At 38.6% G+C, this 23,624-nt stretch overlaps 2 protein-coding genes across 5 annotated transcripts in view; one reads left to right on the top strand and one right to left on the bottom strand.

Annotated features, from left to right (window-relative positions):
- The window catches only part of PM20D2 (peptidase M20 domain containing 2), a 28,875-nt gene extending 5,384 nt beyond the window's left edge, over positions 1-23,491 (bottom strand). Inside the window, exons 1-6 of the mRNA XM_014863907.3 lie at positions 21,370-23,491; positions 19,092-19,240; positions 16,837-16,979; positions 15,428-15,582; positions 1,300-1,435; positions 96-203 (exon numbers count right to left, since the gene is read on the bottom strand). Coding sequence (XP_014719393.1) covers positions 96-203; positions 1,300-1,435; positions 15,428-15,582; positions 16,837-16,979; positions 19,092-19,240; positions 21,370-21,825 — 1,147 coding nt within the window. The 5' untranslated portion in view covers positions 21,826-23,491. The remainder of the gene's footprint in view (positions 1-95; positions 204-1,299; positions 1,436-15,427; positions 15,583-16,836; positions 16,980-19,091; positions 19,241-21,369) is intronic.
- The window catches only part of SRSF12 (serine and arginine rich splicing factor 12), a 56,244-nt gene continuing 54,748 nt past the window's right edge, over positions 22,129-23,624 (top strand). For all 4 annotated transcript variants that reach the window (XM_070496783.1, XM_070496781.1, XM_070496779.1 and 1 more), the window contains exon 1: positions 22,129-22,265. The gene's annotated coding sequence lies outside the window, so the exon portion shown is untranslated. The remainder of the gene's footprint in view (positions 22,266-23,624) is intronic.

Below are 23,624 nucleotides of genomic sequence, written 5' to 3'. Positions count from 1 at the left end.
TGAAATAATAGTAGGTTAAACTAAACAGTTAGAAAGACAGCTACTACCACAAAAGGAGAGCACACACCAAAACACTGACTTCTAATAACACTTACCTGCAGCTTCAGTATATTGTTCTGTATGATTCAAGGCATTAGATCCAATGTAAAAATACGGATGAATCCCAGGAACCACAAAAGAAACATTTCCGAAATCAGTAGATCCTTGGAGAGGTAAGACAATCCATGAATTTCTAAATGCTAGTCCAACAGACACCAGACCATCCTCATCTTATTCAATCTCTATAGCACCTGACGTGATTTACTATTCCTTCCCTTCTAGAAATTCTCTACTTCTTTGGCTTCCATGCCTCCACGCTTTCCTGATTGTCTAGCTTTCTTTCTGAACGCTCTGTATCTCCTTCTCTAGATTGCTTCCTTTGCCTGTCTCCTAAGTGCTGGTGATCGCAGAGTTTCATCCTTGGGTTTCTTCTCCCTGTGTACTTATGCAACCTCATCGACTCCCGTGTTTTCAATTACCTTCCAGATATTGACAACTCCTAAATCTCCAACCCAGACATCTATTGTGGGTTCCATAGTCAACAGACTACTGGACAGCTCCCCTCAGAAATCCTCTAAGCACCTCAAATTAACATCCTAATAATTTATAGCAATCCGCCATACCCTAAACCTGCTATTCTCTTAATCTCCTTATCTCAACAAATGACATCAACACCCCACTGTTATCAAGTCCTTTTGAGTCTACTTCATCGACATCTATTATTATATTTTATGAGATACCTTTCTAACATGCAAATATATTAGTAATAATGTTTTTAAAAAGAAAAAATCTAAAATAACACCCAATACACTTACAATTCTAATAAATTAATTCTACAATTTATACAAAATACAAATAAATTCTAATAGTTGTTTATTACTCCTCAGAAACTGAAAATGTCCCCATATAACTAAGTACTTAGTAACCTGCTTAATTGATGACTTAGAATAAATTAAAAGTCTATTTTCCCTTTAAGTAGCTTATATGAAAATTAAAACTAAGCAAATTTAAACACTAGAAATATTTAGAATATAAAGCAAAAAGTATGTTGGCTATTTCTAAAAACAAATCTGCTCACCTGACACCCTGCATTCACTGAAGAATGCATTAGTTTCTTCCTCTCACCATTACGTTTGTGAGAAATGTCATTAAAAACACCAGCAATATCTCCCTGCCTCCAAAGCTATTAAATAAAACCATTTAACCAGACAGAATTTCCCTTCCTCAAATAGCACAATATAGATGAAAGGACTTAATTACCTGAAGGGCCTTTCAACATTGCATCTTCTGAAATGAATTCTATTCCCAGCTTTTTTCCATTTTCAACATAAGCTTTCCATAGACTCTTATTGGGAAGAACATTGTAATAATCATGTGTTCCACCTTTAATTTCTACCTAATAAAAAATTATACAACACATTTTGAAATAGAAAAACTCAAATTCACTAACTTTCAAACCAGCAATAGTTCTCTAGCAGAAAAGGTTTAAGAGGGGGCACTTTCCCTTCTGGATACAAACTCTCTCAGACCTTCTACCTTAAAAAAAAAAAATCTGTATTTTCTACAATGAGAGTTCCCAGGACCTGATCTCCTTTATGTTATATATGCACCAAACCACACGATGTCACCTAGCTGTACTAGTTAGTGAGTCTCAACCTCAGTCACCTAAATAGGGTGTAGACGGAGCTCAGGAATCTCAGTGTTAACCAGTAGCCCCAAGTAATTCTGATGCAGACGGTCCAAAAACCACCCAATGAGGAACACTGCTCTAGGCTGCAGACCCTGAGAGAAAGAAATTAAGCCTTGCTAATGTTCAATATACAAACTGGCACTGACACCACTGCCTGGTCTGAGAGGTACAAAGACATCCTGAGAGAAAGAAGATTCACAATGAGGAAGGGTTGACTATGCTTCTTATTTATTAATTTCAGTGTATGAAGATATGGAAGAAATTGATATGCGCCCAGGTAAAAGGATGTACAAATTTAGTTTTGCTTAAATTAAAATGAGCAATACTCCCACAAACCAAAGATAATACTTATCTATAACATTAGTGAAAGCCAATTATAAAATGGTAGAAATGACTTTTCTTATATTCTTAGTAACATCTAAGTCAGAAACAAGGACAAGCGAATCAGATGTTATAAGTCAGCCAAAACATAAAAAATTATCAACAGCATCACGGCAGTGAGTTGTTCCCTTTGTCACTCCCCTCTAAGCCACAACCTGTAGACATTCACCAACCAACAAAGGATTCCCTGTGCAGCACAGCAGATGACCTGAGAGATCCACACATCTGCAGGTGGGTGGACTGGACTTGCAGAGGCAGTGGAGCTACAGGAGCAGTCCCTTCTCCCTCCCCAGGCAGCAGCGATCCAAAACACAGATCCTCACACTGGCGCGCACCAGCAACCAGAGGCTGCAGGGGGAGACATGGCACTCGCAGTTTAGCCCCTGCCCTCTGCTCCCTGTCAGTGGTGAGTGGTCCACAGGTCCTGAGGCTTCAGGACACAAGGCAGAGCTGCTGACTCAGTGCCTCCCTAGCCCCCCGGTAGTGGTGCTGGTCTTTCTAGAAGCATGGATAGCATCTAAAACATGGATTTCCCCAGCAGGGGTGGTGTGCCCTCACCTGAGGTTTCCAAGGACACCAGCGTGTGGCAGCCATGAGACGCTGGAAGATCAGCAACGACATTCCCAGCTTAGCCCCTGCCCCTCCCCCAGCAGTAGCAGGTGGCACCTGCAACTTGAGGCTTCAGGAACCACAACAGAACTCATGACCCAACCCCCAGAGACGTACCTCCAATACTGGCTCCACCAGCAGTGGGAGCTACATACAAGACACTGGGCCCCTAGCAGCAACAGTGACACCCATGAACCTAGGACCTCTGGCAGTGGTGCTGCTAGCACCCCCAATAACCCAGGAGCAGCAGCACAAGTGGTGCATGGGGAAGCAGAAATCAAGCTGTGGAGAGCCCATAGAGAGCCAGTGGAGGAACACAAGACACAAGACAAGGCAACCCTGGAAGTGCTCGCAGTTTGGTGACACTGATGGCAACATCTGAGACTGCAGCAACATCACAAACAGCAAGCCACCAGCAACCTCAGAGGCATAAGCAGCACAAGGAGGGCACTGACGATGCCTCCAGCAGAGGCAGTGGAAGTAGAAAGTGCAGGCTCTCAAATACAACCAGAAGCTGCTCAGATCAAAGTAACCAAAGCCTTATCCAAATAAGAAAGGTGGTTACCACCACAAATACGCCAGCAGAGGATCAACTCATCAAGCACCGTGAAGAAGTGCAGTAACACTGCAGAACAGAAAAAAAAACAACTTTCTAGAAGCCAAACTTGAAATCACAGAAGATTACAATCTGACTGACAGAGCATTCAAAATAGTTGTCATGAAAAAACACAGCGAATTACAAGAAAACTCAGAAAGACAGCTCAATGAGCTCAGGAATAAAATTAATGAACAGAAAGAGTACTTTACCAAAGAGATTTAAACTCTAAAAAAAAACCAAACAGAAATTCTGGAGATGAAGAACACAACTAATGAGGTGAAATACTTTCAAGTACTATGTCTGTCCAGGCAAGGGAAACAAAAGAAAGAATAAACAAATGGGACTACATCAAACTAAAAGATTCTGCATGGCAAAGGAAACCATCAACAAAACAAAAAGACAACGTAACAATTGGGAGAAGATATTTGCAAACCTTCTATCTGATAAGGGGTTAATATCCAAAATATATAAGGAACTCACACATCTCAACAACAAAAAAACTAAAATGCAATTAAAATTGGGCAAAAGATCTGAACAGACATTTTTCCAAAGAAGATATACAGATGGCCACCAGGCACATGAAAAGATGGTCAACATCACTAATTATAAGCAAAATGCCTCTGAACAGTAGGGCCGATAATATGGAGGAAAGAATTAGCAATTTGGAAGATGGCAATATAGAATTGTTGCAGGCAGAGGAGGAGAGAGAAGCAAGACTTAAAAGATATGAAGAAACTCTCCGAGAATTATCAGACACAATTAGGAGATGCAACGTAAGGATTATAGGTATACCAGAGGGAGAAGAGAAGGAGAAAGGGGCAGAAAACCTATTCAAAGAAATAATGGCTGAGAACTTCCCAAATCTGGTGAGGGAGATGGATCTTCAGGTGACAGAAGCCAATAGATCTCCAAACTTTATCAATGCAAGAAGACCAACTCCACGGCATATAGTAGTGAAGCTAGCAAAAGTCAACGACAAGGAGAAAATATTAAGGACAGCCAGGCAAAAGAAACTAACCTACAAAGGAACCCCCATCAGGCTATCAGCAGATTTCTCAGCAGAAACTTTACAGGCTAGAAGAGAGTGGAATGATATATTCAAAAATCTGAAGGACAAAAATCTACAGCCGAGAATTCTCTACCCAGCGAAAATATCCTTCAAATACGATGGAGAAATAAAAACTTTCCCAGATAAACAAAAATTAAGGGAGTTCATTGCCACAAAACCTCCTCTTCAGGAAATCCTCAGGAAAACCCTCATTCCTGAAAAATCCAAAAAAGGAAAGGGCCTACAAAACCAAGAGCAGAGGAGATAAGTAGAAGGACAACAACAGAGAGTAGCAGCTCTACATCAGAACAGATTAAACCATGGGACGAGAAACAAAGGAAACTGAAGAAAACCGGAAAACAAGACACAAAATGGGAGTGGTAGGCCCCCACGTCTCAATAATCACTCTAAATGTAAATGGATTGAACTCCCCAATCAAAAGACACAGAGTGGCAGGATGGATCAAAGAACAAGATCCAACAATATGCTGCCTCCAGGAAACACACCTCAGCCCCAAAGACAAACACAGACTCAGAGTGAAGGGATGGAGAACAATACTCCAAGCTAATAATGAACAAAAGAAAGCAGGTGTCGCTATACTAATATCAGACAAGGTAGATTTCAAAGCAAAACAGATAAAGAAAGATAAAGAGGGACAGTATATAATGATAAAAGGGACTCTCCACCAAGAAGACATAACACTTATAAATATATACGCACCCAACACAGGAGCACCAAAATTTGTAAAGCAACTCTTAATAGAACTAAAAGAAGACATCAACAACAATACAATAATAGTAGGGGACCTCAACACACCATTAACACCAATGGACAGAACATCCAGACAGAAAATCAACAAGGAAATAATAGAATTAAATGAAAAATTAGACCAGATGGACTTAATAGATATATATAGAACACTTCATCCAAAAACAGCAGGTTACACATTCTTCTCAAGTGCACATGGAACATTCTCAAGGATTGACCATATTTTGGGAACCAAAGCAAACATCAATAAATACAAGAGAGTTGAAATAATATCAAGCATCTTTTCTGATCATAACGCTATTAAACTAGAAATCAACTACAAGAAAAAAGCAGAGAAAGGTGCAAAAATGTGGAGACTAAACAACACGCTTCTCAACAAACAATGGATCATTGAAGAAATTAAAGAAGAAATCAAATATTATCTGGAGACAAATGAAAATGAGAACACGACATACCAAATCATTTGGGATGCAGCAAAAGCAGTCCTAAGAGGGAAATTCATCGCAATACAGGCTCACCTCACTAAACAAGAAAAAGCTCACGTAAGCAACCTCAAACGACACCTAACGGAACTAGAAAAAGAAGAACAAACAAAGCCCAGAGTCAGTAGAAGGAGGGAAATAATAAAAATAAGAGCAGAAATAAACGATATTGAAACAAAAAAGACAATAGAAAGGATCAATGAAACAAAGAGTTGGTTCTTCGAAAGAATTAACAAAATTGACAAACCCCTAGCCAGACTCACCAAGAAAAGAAGAGAGAAAGCGCAAATTAATAAAATCAGGAATGACAGAGGAGAAATCACAACAGATACCAATGAAATACAAGAGATCATAAGAGAATACTATGAAAAACTATATGCCAACAAATTGAACAACTTGGAAGAAATGGACAAATTCCTAGACTCCTACAATCTCCCCAAACTGAATCAGGAAGAAATGGAGAATCTGAATAGACCAATCACAAGTAAGGAAATAGAAACGGTAATCAAAAACCTCCCCAAAAACAAGAGTCCAGGACCAGACGGCTTCTCTGGAGAATTCTACCAAACATTCAAAGAAGACTTAATACCTATTCTCCTCAAACTGTTCCAGAAAATTGAGAAAGATGGAGAACTCCCTAACACATTCTATGAAGCCAACATCACTCTGATCCCCAAACCTGACAAGGACAACACAAAGAAGGAGAACTACAGGCCGATATCACTGATGAACATAGATGCAAAAATCCTCAACAAAATTTTGGCAAACCGATTACAGCAATACATCAAAAAGATTATACACCAGGATCAAGTGGGATTTATACCAGGGACACAGGGATGGTTCAACATCCGCAAGTCAATCAACGTGATACACTACATCAACAAAATGAAAAACAAAAACCACATGATCATCTCAATAGACGCAGAGAAAGCATTCGACAAGATCCAACACCCATTTATGATAAAAACCCTCAGTAAAATGGGTATAGAAGGAAAGTACCTCAACATAATAAAGGCCATATATGATAGACCCACAGCCAACATCATACTCAATGGACAAAAGCTGAAAGCCATCCCTCTGAGGACAGGAACAAGACAAGGGTGCCCACTTTCACCACTCCTATTCAACATAGTACTGGAAGTGCTGGCCAGAGCAATTCGGCAGGAAAAAAAAATAAAAGGAATCCAAATAGGTAACGAAGAAGTAAAACTCGCGTTGTTTGCAGACGACATGATCTTATACATAGAAAACCCCAAAGAATCCACAGAAAAACTATTAGAAATAATCAACAACTACAGCAAAGTAGCAGGGTATAAAATTAACGTGCATAAATCAGTAGCATTTCTATACACTAACAATAAACTAACAGAAAAAGAACTCAAGAACTCTATCCCATTCACAATCGCAACGAAAAGAATAAAATACCTTGGGATAAACTTAACCAAGGAAGTGAAGGATCTATACAATGAAAACTACAAGACTTTCTTGAAAGAAATAGGCGATGACATAAAGAGATGGAAAAACATTCCTTGCACATGGATTGGAAGAATAAACATAGTTAAAATGTCCATACTACCTAAAGCAATATACAGATTCAATGCTATCCCAATCAGAATCCCAAGAACATTCTTCACAGAAATTGAACAAACAATCCTAAAATTCATATGGGGGAACAAAAGACCACGAATTGCTAAAGCAATCCTGAGCAAGAAAAACAAAGCCGGCGGAATCACAATCCCCGATTTCAAAACATACTACAAAGCTACAGTGATCAAAACAGCATGGTACTGGTACAAAAACAGGTGCACAGATCAATGGAACAGAATTGAAAGCCCAGAGATAAAACCACACATCTATGGACAGCTAATCTTCGACAAAGGAGCAGAGGGCCTACAATGGAGAAAAGAAAGTCTCTTCAACAAATGGTGCTGGGAAAACTGGACAGCCACATGCAAAAGATTGAAAATTGACCATTCTTTTTCACCACACACCAAAATAAACTCAAAATGGATCAAAGACCTAAAGATTAGGCCTGAGACAATAAGTCTTTTGGAAGAGAATATAGGCAGTACACTCTTTGACATCAGTTTCAAAAGAATCTTTTCGGACACTGTAACTCCTCAGTTGAGGGAAACAATAGAAAGAATAAACAAATGGGACTTCATCAGACTAAAGAGCTTCTTCAAGGCAAGGGAAAACAGAATTGAAACAAAAAAACAGCTCACTAATTGGGAAAAAATATTTACAAGCCACTTATCTGACAAAGGGTTAATCTCCATAATATACAAAGAACTCACACTGCTTAACAACAAAAAAACAAACAACCCGATCAAAAAATGGGCAGAGGACATGAACAGACATTTCTCAAAAGAAGATATGAATATGGCCAATAGACACATGAAAAGATGTTCATCATGGCTAATCATCAGGGAAATGCAAATCAAAACTACACTAAGATATCACCTTACCCCCGTTAGATTGGCAAAAACATCCAAAACCAAGAACGACAAATGTTGGAGAGGTTGTGGAGAAAGAGGAACCCTCATACACTGTTGGTGGGAATGCAAACTGGTACAGCCACTATGGAAAACAGTATGGAGATTTCTCAAAAAGTTAAAAATAGAAATACCCTATGACCCAGCCATCCCATTACTGGGTATCTATCCTAAGAACCTGATATCAGATATCTCAAGAGTCCGTTGCACCGCTATGTTCATCGCAGCATTATTTACAATAGCCAAGACGTGGAACCAGCCTACATGCCCAGAAACTGATGATTGGATAAAGAAGATGTGGTATATATACACAATGGAATACTACTCAGCCATAAAAAAAGACGAAATTGGCCCATTCACAACAATGTGGATGGACCTCGAGGGCATTATGTTAAGCGAAATAAGTCAGTCAGAGAAAGACGAACTCTATATGACTCCACTCATAGGTGGAAATTAGTATATTGAGAAGGAGATCTGATCGGTGGTTACCAGGGAAAAGGGGGGGTGGGGGGAGGGTACGGAGGGGGAAGTGGTGTACCCACAACATGACTAACAAAAATGTACAACTGAAATTTCACAAGCTTGTAATCCATCATAACATTAATAAAAAAAAAAAAATAAGCAAAATGCAAATCAAAACTACAATGAGATATCACCACACCTGTCAGAATGGCTATAATTAATAAGACAAGACATAACAACTACTGGAGAGGATGTGGAGAAAAGAGAAGTCTCATATACTGGTGGTACGACTGCAAACTGTGCAGCCACTACGAAAAACAGTATGGAAATTCCTCAAAAAATTAAGACTAGAACTGCCATACGATCCACTTATTCCACTGCTGGGTATTTATCCAAAGAACACGAAAACATGAATGCATAAAGATACATGCACCCATGTGTTCACTGCAGCATTATTCCCAATAGCCAAGACTTGGAAGCAACCTAGGTGCCCATCAAGGGATGAATGGATAAAGAAGATGTGGTATATACACAATGGAATACTACTCAGCCATAAGAAAAAGATGAAATCTTGCCATTTGCAGCAACATGGATGGACCTTGAGGGCATTAAGCTAAGCGAAATAAGTCAGAAGGAGAAAGTCAAATACCAAATGATCTTGCTCATAATAGAAGACAACAACAATAATCATATAGAGACAGAGACTGGATTGGTGGTTACCAGAGGGGAAGAGGGGAGTGAGGAGGGTGGAAGGGGTGATTTGCAGATGTGTATGGTGAGGGAACGGTAATTAGTCTTTGGGTTCACGTGACCACGATGTAATCTACACAGAAACTGAAATATAATGATGTACACATGAAATTTATATAATGTCATAAACCAATGTTATCTCAAAAAGAAAAAGGAACCAAAAAACAAAAAGTAAAAAAGTAAAGTAAAAGAACTGAAAATAGAGCAGACCATATGGAACAGAGAATTAGTGAGCTTGAAGATAGAAACCTAGAAATGATTCAGGTGGAAGAGGAGAGAGAACTAAGATTTTTTAAAAATTAAGAAATTCTATGAAAAATATCCAACTCAATTAGGATAATAGGTGTCCCAGAAGAAGAAGAGAGGGAGAAAGGAGCAGAGAGCTTATGCAAAGAAATAATAGCAGAGAACTTCCTTCTAGGGAAGGAACTGGATATACACGTGCATGAAGCTAACAGAATTCCTAATTATCTCAAAGCAAAAGACTTTCTCCAAGGCATATTACATTAAAACTGTCACAAGTCAACGACAAAGAAACAATATTAACGGCAGCCAGAGAGAAGAAAACAACTAACAACGGAACCCTCATCAGGCTTTCGGCAATTTCTCAGCAAGAACTCTACAGGCTAGGAGAGACTGGAATGATATATTCAAAATACTGAAAAACAAAAACTATCAGCCAAGAGTAATCTATCCAGTAAAGTTCTCCTTCAGATATGAAGGAGAAATAAAAGTTTTCCCAGAAAAACAAAAGCTGAGGGAGTTCATCACCACAGACCTGCCTTACAAGAAATGTTGAAAGGAACTCTCCCACCTGAAACAAAAAAGGCAAACGTTTACACAGCTTTGAGCAAGGTGACAAACTGACTAAATCAGAAAACTGCAGCTCTCTATCTGAACAGGTTAGCAAACAATAATAACACAAAGGCTAAAGGAAAAGAAAGCATCAAAAATAACTATAACCACTTCAGGGGCTGGCCTGGGCGTAGTGGTTAAGTTCGCGCGCTTTACTTTGGCAGCCTGGGGTTCGCAGGTTCACATCCCGGGTGCGGACCTAGCACCACTCATCACGCCATGCTGTGAAGGCATCCCACATAAAATGCAGGAAGACTGGCACAGATGTTCACTCTGCACTAATCTTCCTCACAAACAAAAACAAAAAAAACTATAACCACTTCAATTTGGTAACAAACTCACAATAAAAAAAAAAATGGACAATTTGTGATAACAAAAACAGAAGTGAAAGAAGAAAAAGACAAAACCTGTATAGGGTAAAGGAGATAAGATGCTATCAACAGAAAAAGGAATATCGTATCTATGAGATCTTTTATACAAACCTCATGATAACCACAAAACAAAAAATCAGAGCAGAGTCACAAATCATAAATAAAGAGGAAACTGAGAAAAATATTACAGAAAACCACCAAACGGAAATGAGAGACAGAAATACAAGGAAAAGGAAACAATGGAAATATGCAGTATCCAGAAAAAAAAGATAAAATGGTAGTATTGAACCCTCAAATATCAATAATCACTCAATGTAAACGGATTGAATTCTCCAATCAAAAAACACAGAGTGGCTGGATGGATTAAAAAACAAGACCCAACAATATGCTGCCTCCAGGAGACTCATCTTAGCTCTAAAAACAAACAAAGGCTCAGAGTGAAGGGATGGAAGATAATACTCCAAGCAAATGGCAAGGAAAAGAAAGCAGGTCTTGCCACACGTATATTAGACAAAACACACTTCAAGTTGAAAAGATAATAGGAGACAAAGATGGACATTATATAGTGATAAAAAGAACATTCCACCAAGAAGACATAACACTTAACAATATATATGCACCTAACATAGGAGCCCAAAGTATATAAAGTAACTATTAACAGACCTAAAAGGAGAAAATGACAGCAACACAATAATAGTAGGGAACTTTAACACCCCACTTACATCAATGGATAGATCATCCAGAAAGAAAGTAAACAAGGTAACGATGGCCTTAAATGAAACACCAGACCAGCTGGACCTTAAATAGATATATATAGAACATTCCATCCAAAAGCAGCAGAATAGATATTCTTCCCAAGTGCACATGGAACATTCTCAAAGACAGACCATATGCTGGGAAACAAAACAAGCCTCAATAAATTTAAGAAGGTTGAAATCATATCAAGCATCTCTTCTGACCACAATGATATGAAACTAGAAATCAACTACAAGAAGAAAGCTGAAAAGTCACAAATATGTGGAGACTAAAAAACATGCTACTGAACAACTATTGGATCAAAAGAGAAATCAAAAAATACCTGGAGACAAATGAAAACAATATTCCAAAACTTATGCAGCAGAAGTGGTATTAAGAGGGAAGTTTATAGTAATACAGACCTACCTAAGAAACAAGAAAAATCCCAAATAATCTAAGACTATACTAAAAGAACTAGAAAAGAAGAACAAAGCTCAAAGTCCGAAGAAGGAAGAAAATAATAAAAATCAGAGAAGTAAATGAAATAGAAACTAAAAAAACAACAGAAAGGATCAATGAAACTAAGAGCTGGTTCTTTGAAAAGATAAACAGAATTGACAAACCATTAAGCCAGACTCACTAAGAAAAAGAGAGAAGGCTCAAATAAATAAAATCAGAAATGAGAGAGGAGAAATTACAATGGACACCACAGAAATAAGAAGGATTATAAGACAATACTATGAAAAGCTATATGAAACCCATATGCCAAGAAATTGGGTTATCTAGAAGAAACGGATAAATTCTCAGAATCATACAATTTCACAAAACTGAATCAAGAAGAAACAGAATCTAAACAGACCAGTCACAAGTAAAGAGACTAAACCAGTAATCAAAAATCTCCCAAAAAGTAAAAGTCCAGGACCAGATGGCTTCTCCGGTGAGTTCTACCAAACATTCAAAGAAGACCTAACACCTATCTTTCTCAAACTCTTCTAGGAAGGAATGCTCCCTAATTCATTTTACAAGGTTACAACATTACCCTTATACTGAAAGCAGAAAAGGACAAAACAAAAAAGGAAAATTACAGGTCACTATCACTGATGAACATAGATGCAAAAATCCTCAATAAAACATTAGCAAATTGAATGCAATACATTAAAAGGATCACACAGCAGAGTGAAGTGAGATTTATTCTAGGGATGCAGGAATGGTTCAACATCTCCAAATCAATCGATGCAATATACCACATTAACACAATGAGGAATAAAGATTACATGATCATCTCAATAGATGCAGAGAAAGCATTTGACAAGATCCAATATCCATTTACAATAAAAACTCAATAAAATGGGTATGGAAGGAAAGTACCTCAACATAACAAAGCCCATTTATGACAAACCCACAGCCAACATCATACTCAATGGTGAAAAACCGAAACTATCCCCCTAAGAACAGGAACAAGACAAGGACGCCCACTGTCACCACTCTTATTCAACATAGTAGTGCAAGTCCTAGCCAAAGCGGTTAGGCAACAAAAAGACATTAAAGGAATCCAAATTGGAAAGGAAGAAGTAAAACTGTCACTATTTGCAGATGACATGATTTTATATATACAAAGCCTTAAATAATCTACCAAAAAACTATTAGAAATAATGAATTCAGTAAAGTGGCAGAGTACACAATCAACATACAAAAATCAGTCGCATTTCTATACACTAACAACAAACTAGCAGAAAGAGAAGGCAAGAACACAATCCCATTTACAATTGCAACAAAAAGAATAAAATATCTAGGAATAAATTTAACCAAGGAGATAAAAGACCTATACACTGAAAATAAGACAGTATTGAAAGAAATCAAAGACATAAAGAATGGAAAGATATTCTGTGCTCATGAATTGGAACAATAAACATAGTTAAAATGTCCATATTACCTAATGCAATCTATAGATTTAATGAAATCCCAATCAGAAGCCCAATGACATTTTTCAAAGAAATAGAACAAAGAATCCTAAAACTTATATGGAATGACAAAAGAACCCAAACAGCCAAAGGAATCCTGAGAAAAAAAGAACAAAGCTGGAGGCATCACATGAATTCAAAATATACTACAAAGCTATAGTAACCGAAACAGCATGGTACTGGCACAAAAACAGACACACAGATCAGTGGAACAGAATTAAGAGCCCAGGAATAAAACCACATATCTATGGACAGTTAATCTGCGACAAAGGAGCCAAGATCATACACTGGAGAAAGGAAACCCTCTTGAATAAATGGTGTTGGGAAAACTAGGCAGCCATATACGAAAAAATGAAAGTAAATCATTATTTTATACCATACACAAAAATTAACTCAAAATGGATTAAAGACTTGAATGTAAGACCCGCAACCTTAAAACTCCTAGAAGAAAACATAGGGAGTACACTCTTTGACATCAGTCTTAGTAATATCTTTTTAAATACCACATCTCCTCAGGCAAGGGAAACAAAAGAAAAAATAAACAAATAAGACTATATCAAACTAAAAATCTTCTGCAAGGCAAAGGAAACCATCAACAAAATAAAAAGACAACCCACCAATGGGGAGAAAATTTTTGCAAATCATATATCGAATAAGGGGTTAAACTCCAAAATATATAAAGAACTCATACAACTCAATAACAAATAATGAACAACCTGATCAAAAAAATGGGCAGAGGATATGAACAGACATTTTTCCAAAGACGACATACAGATGGCAAACAGGCACATGAAAAGATGTTCAACATCATTAATTATTAGGGAAATGCAAATCAAAACTACAAGGAAATATCACCTCACACCTGTCAGAATGGCTATTATTAAAAGGACAAGAAATAAGAAGTGTTGGAGAGGATGTGGAGAAAAGGGAACCCTCATGCACTGCTGGTGGAAATGTAAACTGGGCAGTCACTATGGAAAACAGTAAGGAGAGTTCTCAAAAAATTAAAAATACATGATCCAGTTATTTCATTTCTAGGTATTTATCCAAAGATCATGAAAACTCTAATTGAAAATATATATACAGCCCTGTGTTCACTGCAGTCTTACTCACAACAGCCAAGATACGGAAACAATCCAAGCGCTCATCAACAGAAAAATGGATAAAGACGTGGTATACATATCAAATGAAATACTACTCTACCACAAAAAAGACAAAATCATGCCATTTGCAATAATATGGATAGACCTTGAGAGTATTATGCTAAAGCAAAACAAGTCAGACAAACACAAATAAGAGAAAGACACATACCGTATGATTTCACTCATAGGTGGAAGATAAACACACAGATCATCAAGGAGAACAGACTGGTGGTTACCAGAAGGGAAGCGAGTAGGGGGAGGTAAGGGGTAAAGGGGCACATGTGTAAGGTGATGGACGGAAACTAGACTTTTGGTGGTGAACACAATGCAGTCTATACAGAAGTCGAAATATAATGATGTACAATGAAATTTACATAATGTTGTAAACCAATGTGACCTCAATAAAATAATAAAAGGTAAAAATATATATATATTATTAAAAGACTATTTAAAATATAGATTTAAATTCAATAACTATGAACTTTATCTTAGGGAATATTATACCCTGGGACATTAGTTAATGATAATAGTTTATGTATTTATCTTCCAAATATTTAAAGTATTTATGTTTATAATCACAAATAAATAAGAGACGAATGCTTAATTTCTTACTCCTTGGACACTGAACACATACGGTCTGAGAATCACTGCTACCATCTGAATAAATCACGCATCTCCAGGCTAATGAGGGCAGAAGGAAAGTAAGGAGTATGTACGAGGGCTAGGCCCTATAACTCTCAGAAATCCTGTTTCATTTAATTCTCACAAGAAACCTAAAATAGATTATATTATCATCTCCATCTGTCAAGAGAAAATGGAGGCCCAGAGATATTAAATAACGTTTCCAAAAGTTACAGAATCAGTGAGGCAGAGAGGCCCGGATCCAGAGCTTGTCTCTCCAACTGGACTACAGGTTCCCCCCAGGGCAAGATCACCAAATGAAAAAGAGGCAAGTTAGGTTCTCATCTACTTAATACTCACCACCCCAGCCCACGTGTATACCTCTGATTAAAACTTAGATTAACTCTCAAAAGTTCTTACCGTGCACCCGGTGGCCAAGGCCGCAGCTCTGAAGCACTCTTCTGCCTTTTTGGTCAAAACTCGAAGTTCTTTCATTGAGGGTGCACGGAAGTAATAGATTAATTCCGAATAAGAGGGAATGATATTAGGTTTTACACCACCATTTTTTATTATACCTATAAAAAGAACCAAATTACTGGAATTGAGTTTGGAGCCTGGAGACCATTTCTTTAACCTTAAATACACCCATAGTTTTTCAGCCAATATGTCCATAAAGAAAAATAATTTAAACTACTTAGCTTCACAGATACACCAAAGATTCTGAAGTGTCGTACAACAAAAGTTGCTATACACAGGGTGGTATTTTCTGGCCAATAGCAAAAATAAATAATTGCCTATATGTATACTTTATTCTAAGGAATCTACATAATGTTAAGAAATTATGATTCCTCACTATAAAGAAACTGTCAGAACCTTTTATACCTATCTTAAGCCTTCTAGAAAAGACTTTTATTTCAGTAGCCTTTATTACGGTTATACATTTTGATAAATTTTTGACACAGGAAAAGAAAAAAAAAAACCCAATGGTACTAGGTTCTATAATTACCCTCATACCTCAAGAATCCCATGAATATTTTAAATGACATTTGGCTCTGGGAAAATAATATTCATGCCAACAAGAAACCAATGCAGGTCAAAGATCACTCAGTACTATCGACTGTCAAAACAAATGCATTTATTTGGAACTACACTGAGAAGGAAGATTTATCCACGCAAAGGAATAACTAAAATAGATAAGCAAAATCTAATTTTTTAGTATGACCTGCCTTAAAAAAATAATATTTTTACATATTCCTGTTTATTCTTTTTAAAGAAACTAAGCTGGGAAATTGGTAAAAGTGCAATTACAAATTAATTTCAGGCTATAGCAAAACCAGGTAAAGAACAGATATTAAAGTATAATAATTTCCCAAATCATAAGAAACTAAACTAAAAAAATTAATTTGTACCTTCAAGACAGTACTTTATTATTGTATTTATATTAAGGTGATACACATAGTTTAAAAAGATGGTTTTTTTAAAATTGAGGAAATGGTAAAATTTTGTTATCATTAAGAGACAATGAGCGTAACTGGAAAATCAAGTTCCCACTTTCAAATACCCACAGAAAGAATGTAGGTCCTTACATAAAACCATTCTTTCTAATACTCAGAATGACCATCCCATTTATGTATAAATAATCTGAACTGTCTTCTTACCCACATAGACAAACATCCTAGTACTCTATCACATGAATTTCCGAAAATGTTTAAAATTCTCAGAATACTCATTATGAAGTACATAAAATGTTTCCAAATTATTTTTAAATCAAATATTGCACTGAAACATATTCAGCATCATCTATTATACAAGGTATTTGACATTCCTACCGTGAGCTCTCCAGGTTGGTTTCAGTTGCTGTCTTAACACAGACAGATTGTTGTAGGCGAGAACAGCAGCATCCAATGCGTTCACTCCTTCCCAGGGATAAGCAGCAGCATGAGACGCTTTTCCATAGTATTTCACAGTCACACTAAAAAATAAAACATCATTTGGAATTACTTTCTTCAACACCACTAAAGTAAGAAAAATCCAAGTAATCAGAATGACAACTATTATTCAAAATTCATTCACGCTGCTGGAATTTTTATTTGCAAATCATTTGCAGTAACAATATAGCAATTTATGTACCTTATAGTTTATTACTATGCAATATAGTGACTGACACAAAGAAGGTATTCCAAAAAAAGAGAGAAAAAGAGAACTTTGCTCAATCGATCTCCTGTACAAATTAAATTTGTTCACAATTCAATTCAAGCCAACATGTAATACTGTATTAGGTGCTGAAATTACAAAAAAGATGGCTGCTGTCTCCTTCTGTACCACATTGTGGTAGTTCTGTACCAAAAGTCTGCAAAAACTCAGATGATTCTGTCTTAAGGGAGGAGGAAGGTCAAGGAAAGACAGAAAGGAGGTGACATCTAACTATGTATTTTCTTTTTTAAGGAAGGTTAGCCCTGACCTAACATCCACTGCCAAGACACCTCTATTTTTTTTTTTCCTGAGGAAGACTGGCCCTAAGTTAACATCCATGCCCATCTTCCTCTATTTTATATGTGGGACACCTGCCACAGCATGGCTTGATAAGTAGCACATACGTCCGTGTCCAGGATCCAAATCAGTGAACCCCATGCCAAGGAAGTGGAGTACGTGAACTTAAGTGCTGTGCCACCAGGCCAGCCTGGGGAAGTGACATTTAAAACGGGTTAAAACAACCTCTGAAAATTATACTCACAATATTATAAGATACTCTAGCATTAAGTCAGTTGCTCCTCACCAATATTTTATTTATGTTCCAAAATACCTGTGTCACTAATACCTTAATCTAACTACTCAGACATAATGAAAAACAGTAAGGTTTCGAGAAAGAATTGCACATTAAATACTTATTTCTAAAGATGACTTGCTTAGATAACATTTTTGAAGCCTAACTGATTAATAGTACCCACATTTAAATTATTAAAAAGCCAATCTAGACTTATTTTTTTAAATGAGCTGGACTCAGGAGTCCTTGGAATGCTCACATTTCTTGACGGATGCCAAACATTCTGTTAGCAAAATAAAGACAAGTAAAAGCATCCAAATACATTTTTAAGATTTTAGGATACTTGTTATTTCCTTGATATATACAGTATCACTATCACTTTGAAACTGGAATTTTAACAAAACTGGTGATAAATATTATAAAATGGGAAAGCATGTTCTTTATGAAAACAGCTCTAGCACCATTTCTTCCAGGGTTCAATCTACGTACCATTAAAGCACAACAAACCTGAAAAGAAGTGTTAATGGTTGTTTTGTATCAGTATTACTATTTTACACTTAAAAAGCATTATTTTAAACGAACTGATAGGGAATGATTTTCACAACATATTGTTTAATTTTAAAAAGCAAGAGCCAGGCCAACAATATATTTAGTAGACTACTTCCAGGAGGAATCCTCCTTGAAAATTTAATTGATACATGTACCTACTTACGTCTATAAATATATCCAAGAAGTCCTGGAAGGATCTATACCTCTAGAGAAGAGACTGGATGTGGAAAAGGGGGTCAATAGGGACAGAATGCTTTACCTTTTTTTATTGTTAAAGAGTTTTAGGATTTTAGCAATTTTTTTAAAATTTACTTTTTGTTCTTGTTCTCTTTTACATCTTCAAGGATGGCCAGTGAAAAATCTAAGAAACTAGACATAAGAAATGGCCTGAGGTCAGCTGGGCTAACTGCAGGGTCAAGGCCAAGGAGCCGAACCGTAAGTCCTAGAAGGCTACTGGGCTGGGAAGCCTGCCTGCAGCAGGCATTTCTAATCTCTAAGGTTTTCACCCCTGAGGCCAAAGTGCAAACACTCAATAGATTTTAAAGATTTTTAAAGATTTTAATATAGTCCAGTTATGAAGACCATCTAAAATCTCAATTAGAAGAGGCTTACCAAATATGTCATTCAACGGAAATCAAGTAAGACATTACAACATTATCTTTCAATTTACCTTAAAAGTATAAATATGGGCTTTTAGTCTCCAGTGAAGACCTAAAAGTGTTCTAACAGTCTGTTTTCCACTAAGAAGTTTATTTCAAGTTGATTGCTTACTCATGCTCAGCCGCATCAGGTAGGTAAGCAGCATTCTCTTGGGATGGATGGGCCATAAAAACAACATCAAGATTTTTAAAAGCCCCTGCTTCAATTAAATCAATTTTGCCACCACCATCTTCTTCTGCAGGGGTTCCCAGGACAACTACCTAGAAGGAAATACCTGTGTCAGGGCAAAACAACAACAAATCCTAGTAGGAAAACATCAGACAGGTTCCTTTGCACATGTATTCACAACATTCATTAAAGTCCTTAAACTACAGAGAGAGGTTTTGTTCTCTGACATTTTAATGCTGTAGTCGGCATGAGTCTACGGTGCTAAATTAATCACAAATTTTAATTTACATGATTATACCAATTTGGTGTAAGGCATGTACTAAAGCTACTACAGGAAACGTTTCCTAATGCTTTAACTCAATTTTATATAATTCATGGCAAAGATGAAAAAAGATTAATACTATATACAAGCTCCTCACTGTTCTTTAGGACTTATTTCTTAAAGCTTCTTCTTGACTAATTTTATAGTATGTGTATATAATTACTCATAAGCACTTGACTGGTAAGGAACTTTCCAGTTACTCATTAGTTATCCTCACAACAACCCTGTGAGGTAGGTGGGCGATCTGCATCACCATTTTAGGGGGGTGGTCTTGAGGCAGAGAGTGAAGGCCCTGCCCCAGGTCACAGAGCAAGTCTTCAGGCAGAGCTGGAATGAGACGTCCTGACCTTCAGGCCCGAACTCTGATTCCTTACTGAGCTACCGCATTAAAAAGTCTTAACTCACTAATCCTTTATGAAGAGCATTAAATAAATCTTAATACCACAGACAGAAATGGCCAACTATTACACAAACTTACTAATTCGATTCCACCAGTTCAACCAGGCAGATTTATTGGTCACCAAACACCTAATTAAACAAAAGAGAACTTTACAGAATAAACATTTCACTTTGATATTTAAGCATAACTTCTTCAAACAATGTTTAAAAGCAAAGAAAAATTATCTATAAACAACTAATATACTTTCAAGATCAGGTATAAGAACACAATGAAACAAGTTGGAAAAAGTCCCGGCTTCCAAAGGGAATCAACATAAACTCCATATTCAGATAGGATGGATAATCTGGCTAAAACTGAGCATTACCATTAGAAATTAGAAGTGTGTACATTTTCGCAAGGCTAGCTTTCTTTAGAAGTTATCAAGCACCCACACTCATAAATTAAGCTGCTTTTTAATCTTAACCCTTGACTCGCTAAATTTGGTGACTTCTCAAGTTAAATCTTGCTGACTTCTGCGAAACTTTCATAAACCCGCTTAAAGCTCGATGTCTCAGGGCTTCATGCAATGGCAAAGGACCCCCGCCCACCCGAAACAAACAAAAACCTAACCAGATGCAAAATCAGGCCCCCAGAGGCAGAGAAGAGAAGTCAGCTAAAGAGAAAAAGTCACAAAAGATGGAACTGTTAGGATAAATGAGAAAGGTTACTGACATTGGAAAGAGTGGGCTAAAAAAAATATTAAAATAAAACATTAGTCTTCCCCTTAACCTGAATGGTGATGACTGAATCTTAGCTCACAGAATGAAGAATATACCATCTGGAAAAACAGAGTAACACAAAATTAAACTTGCCCTATGACAAATAGAAACATTTCTCCGTTTACAGAACCGAGATATTAAAATCGTGAAATAGACATTTAGAATTAAGGATCAACTCGTCCATGTAGTAAATGCTCATTCCCTTCTCCTTATTTGTATACTTCTAGAGGTTTCGTAGTTCTTACGACTGAAGAATTCCTATGCAAATACCAGTGATTCGAATCACAAAAGCTCCTATGACTGCCACAAAAGAAACGATTCTTTGGCGCCTCAAAAGAAAGGCTGTAGATTTCCCAACAATAAGCACCTCCTCCAGAGACCGCACCACCTTATCAGCAAATTGCAGTTGCCCCTGTTACCAAAAATAAGCCGTAATGAAAACCAGGCTTGGTACTAAATTCTCTCCTAAGGGAGAGTCCGCTCAATTGTTTACAACCTACAGACGAGGGAACAAAAAACGAAAATCTGCAAAACGCCGCTAGGTGGGCAACTCGAGAACTACTGATTTTTATCCAGGGGTTCTGCCTTCTGGCAAAGGCGAGGGCCGGACGAACCGCGCGGTCCCTGACACCTGCCCGGAGGCAGGAGGGGACAGAGGCGCGCGGGATGCACCGGGTCCTGCTTCCCTGGTCGGTGCCGGCTGGACAGGGGACCGAGTCCCGCGCCCGGGCCCCACCTCACCTTCACCGGCGGAGGCGGCCCGCGGAGGCCCTCCAGAGCCCCCTTCACGCCCAGCGCGGCCGCCGCCCCGACCTCGGCGATCAGATTGTGGCCGCAGGCGTGCCCGATGCCGGGCAGCGCGTCGTACTCGCAGAGGAAGCCCAGGTGCAGCGGGCGCGACGCCGCCCCGGCCCCCGGCGGCTCCCACTCGGCGCGGAAGGCCGTGGCCAGCTGGTAGTGCGCCTGCACCGCCCACGAGGCGGCCGGGGGCTCGCGCTCGAAGAAGCACGTCAGCGCGCGGTGGGCACGGTGCTCCTCGTAGGCCAGCTCGGGCTCGCTCCAGATGGCGCGGCTCAGGGCCCCCAGGCGCTCGGCCGCCTCGTCGATGCGCTCCGCGGCGCGCAGCTTCAGCAGCTCCAGCTCGGACACAACGGCGCAGACGCCGCCCTCCACGGGCCGCTCCTCTCCGGGTTTCATAGCGCTCAGAACCCGCGACAGGACAGCGCTCCGCTCACTCGCCGGCTTTGTCGCCCCCTCCTAGCGGCCCACCGCGCCTGCGCAAGCGCCCGGAGTCGCCAAGAACCCCAGCGGTGCTGGCAGGCCGGCTCCGCAGCTCCCGCGAGGCCCGCCCCCGAGCCCGGGGCCCCGCCTCCAGCCCCTCCGGCAGCGGGCACGCGCTCCGGGCGGGGGCGGGGAGCGCGCGGGGGAGCGCCGGGTCCAGAGTTTTGTGGCCTGTCTGCCTTCTCCTTAGCTGTCCTGACGGCTGAGTTATGCTCTAAAGTCATTATCACTCTTCCGTGTTGCTTATTTCCCACAGCAGCAGAATGAGCACGGTTTTATTGGTTAATAGGCATCAGAGACAGATGAAATGGAACATAGTCCTCTGAAAAACGCTGCTTTCCTTTCTAGTAATACTAGTAAGTTATACAAGGTTTTTAATTCATAAAACTGGATGTCAATATAAACGTTGTACGAAGAACACTGGTCTATAAACTCTGTATATGTCAATCTTCGGTGCTGCCCTCACTTTCCTCTCCTTGAGGTTGCTGTATTACCTAAAAGGGGCAACCACTGTACACAGTGTTCTCATTAGAATCAAAATTTACCAATGTCCGTAACAGCCCCTGAAAGAAAGCAACTAATATACTCGATACCTATTAGCTCTTCTGTTATAGCCTATTTGAGTAGAGTAGAACTAAGAATTAAAAAAGGATTTTTTAAAAAGCCCAAACCAAAGAGTTAAAAGATTTATGGTCATAAATATTCAAACTTTTGTCAATTTGGATGTTTGTTTTGAATGGTAACATTTTGAAAGAGACTATACGACTAATTTCGTTTTTAATTTTAATTGACGCTAAACTCAACGTGATACGCAGCTCATGTTCATATTATGACTGGGTGTTAGATTACCCAATGAGGACACTCAAGATGTCACACTCTTGTTTTTCTCCAGAGTGAAGCACAAAGTCTGAAAAACTGTTGTTGATGATTTGCCTATTAATAGCACTGAAGAGGTGTATATTCTGAAATGTTCTACATATTAAAAACTTCCATCGGCTTTTCATACTGTATCATCTTTTTCCTTAATCTGTCAAAACTAGGTTAAATGGGTCAATCTATTCATATAATAAGCCAAATGTATTTTTTGAAAATGTCTGAAGGAAGCTAATATACATGAACACTATATCTACTACTGTTTTTAACTACTGTATGTGCTAGCAAACCAGAATAAATGTCATATGTAAATCTGAACATACTGTCACTCTCCGTTAACACCCTAACTGAAACTCAGACCTAAAGACAGCAAATGTGGTATTAAATTCCTGGACCCCCTTCTATACTTAAAACTTACTCTGGTATTTGTTGTTACGTGCTGTCATGTTGGCTCCGACTCCTTTTGACCCTATGAATGAGAGATGTCCCCAATGTCCTCTTCTCAACAGCCCTACTCAGCTCCTGTAGACTCAGGCCCATGGCTTCCTTTATGGAGTCTTCCCATCTCATGTTTGGTCTTTCTCTTTTCCTGCTGCCTTCTACTTTTCCCAGAATTACTCTGGTTTATGTCTGATAAAAATCCCACTTGTATCTATGAGATTCCATATTATTGTGCTCAGTTAGTTTGGTGAAAAATAAAGGCCCTGTATGAGCAAAACCAAGAGGTGATGTTTGTCGAGGACTTACTCTGTGGCAGGCGCTTGACACGTGCCAAGTGCTTTACGTGTACTAAGTCATGTAATCCTCATACCAACCTATGAGGTTGTTAATGTGGTCATTTA

This window comes from Equus asinus, chromosome 24, assembly GCF_041296235.1.
Source record: "Equus asinus isolate D_3611 breed Donkey chromosome 24, EquAss-T2T_v2, whole genome shotgun sequence".
In the NCBI taxonomy this organism is placed as follows: domain Eukaryota; kingdom Metazoa; phylum Chordata; class Mammalia; order Perissodactyla; family Equidae; genus Equus; species Equus asinus.
The sequence above is the reverse complement of the archived record's forward strand: the minus strand, read 5'-3'. Positions and strand labels throughout refer to the sequence as shown.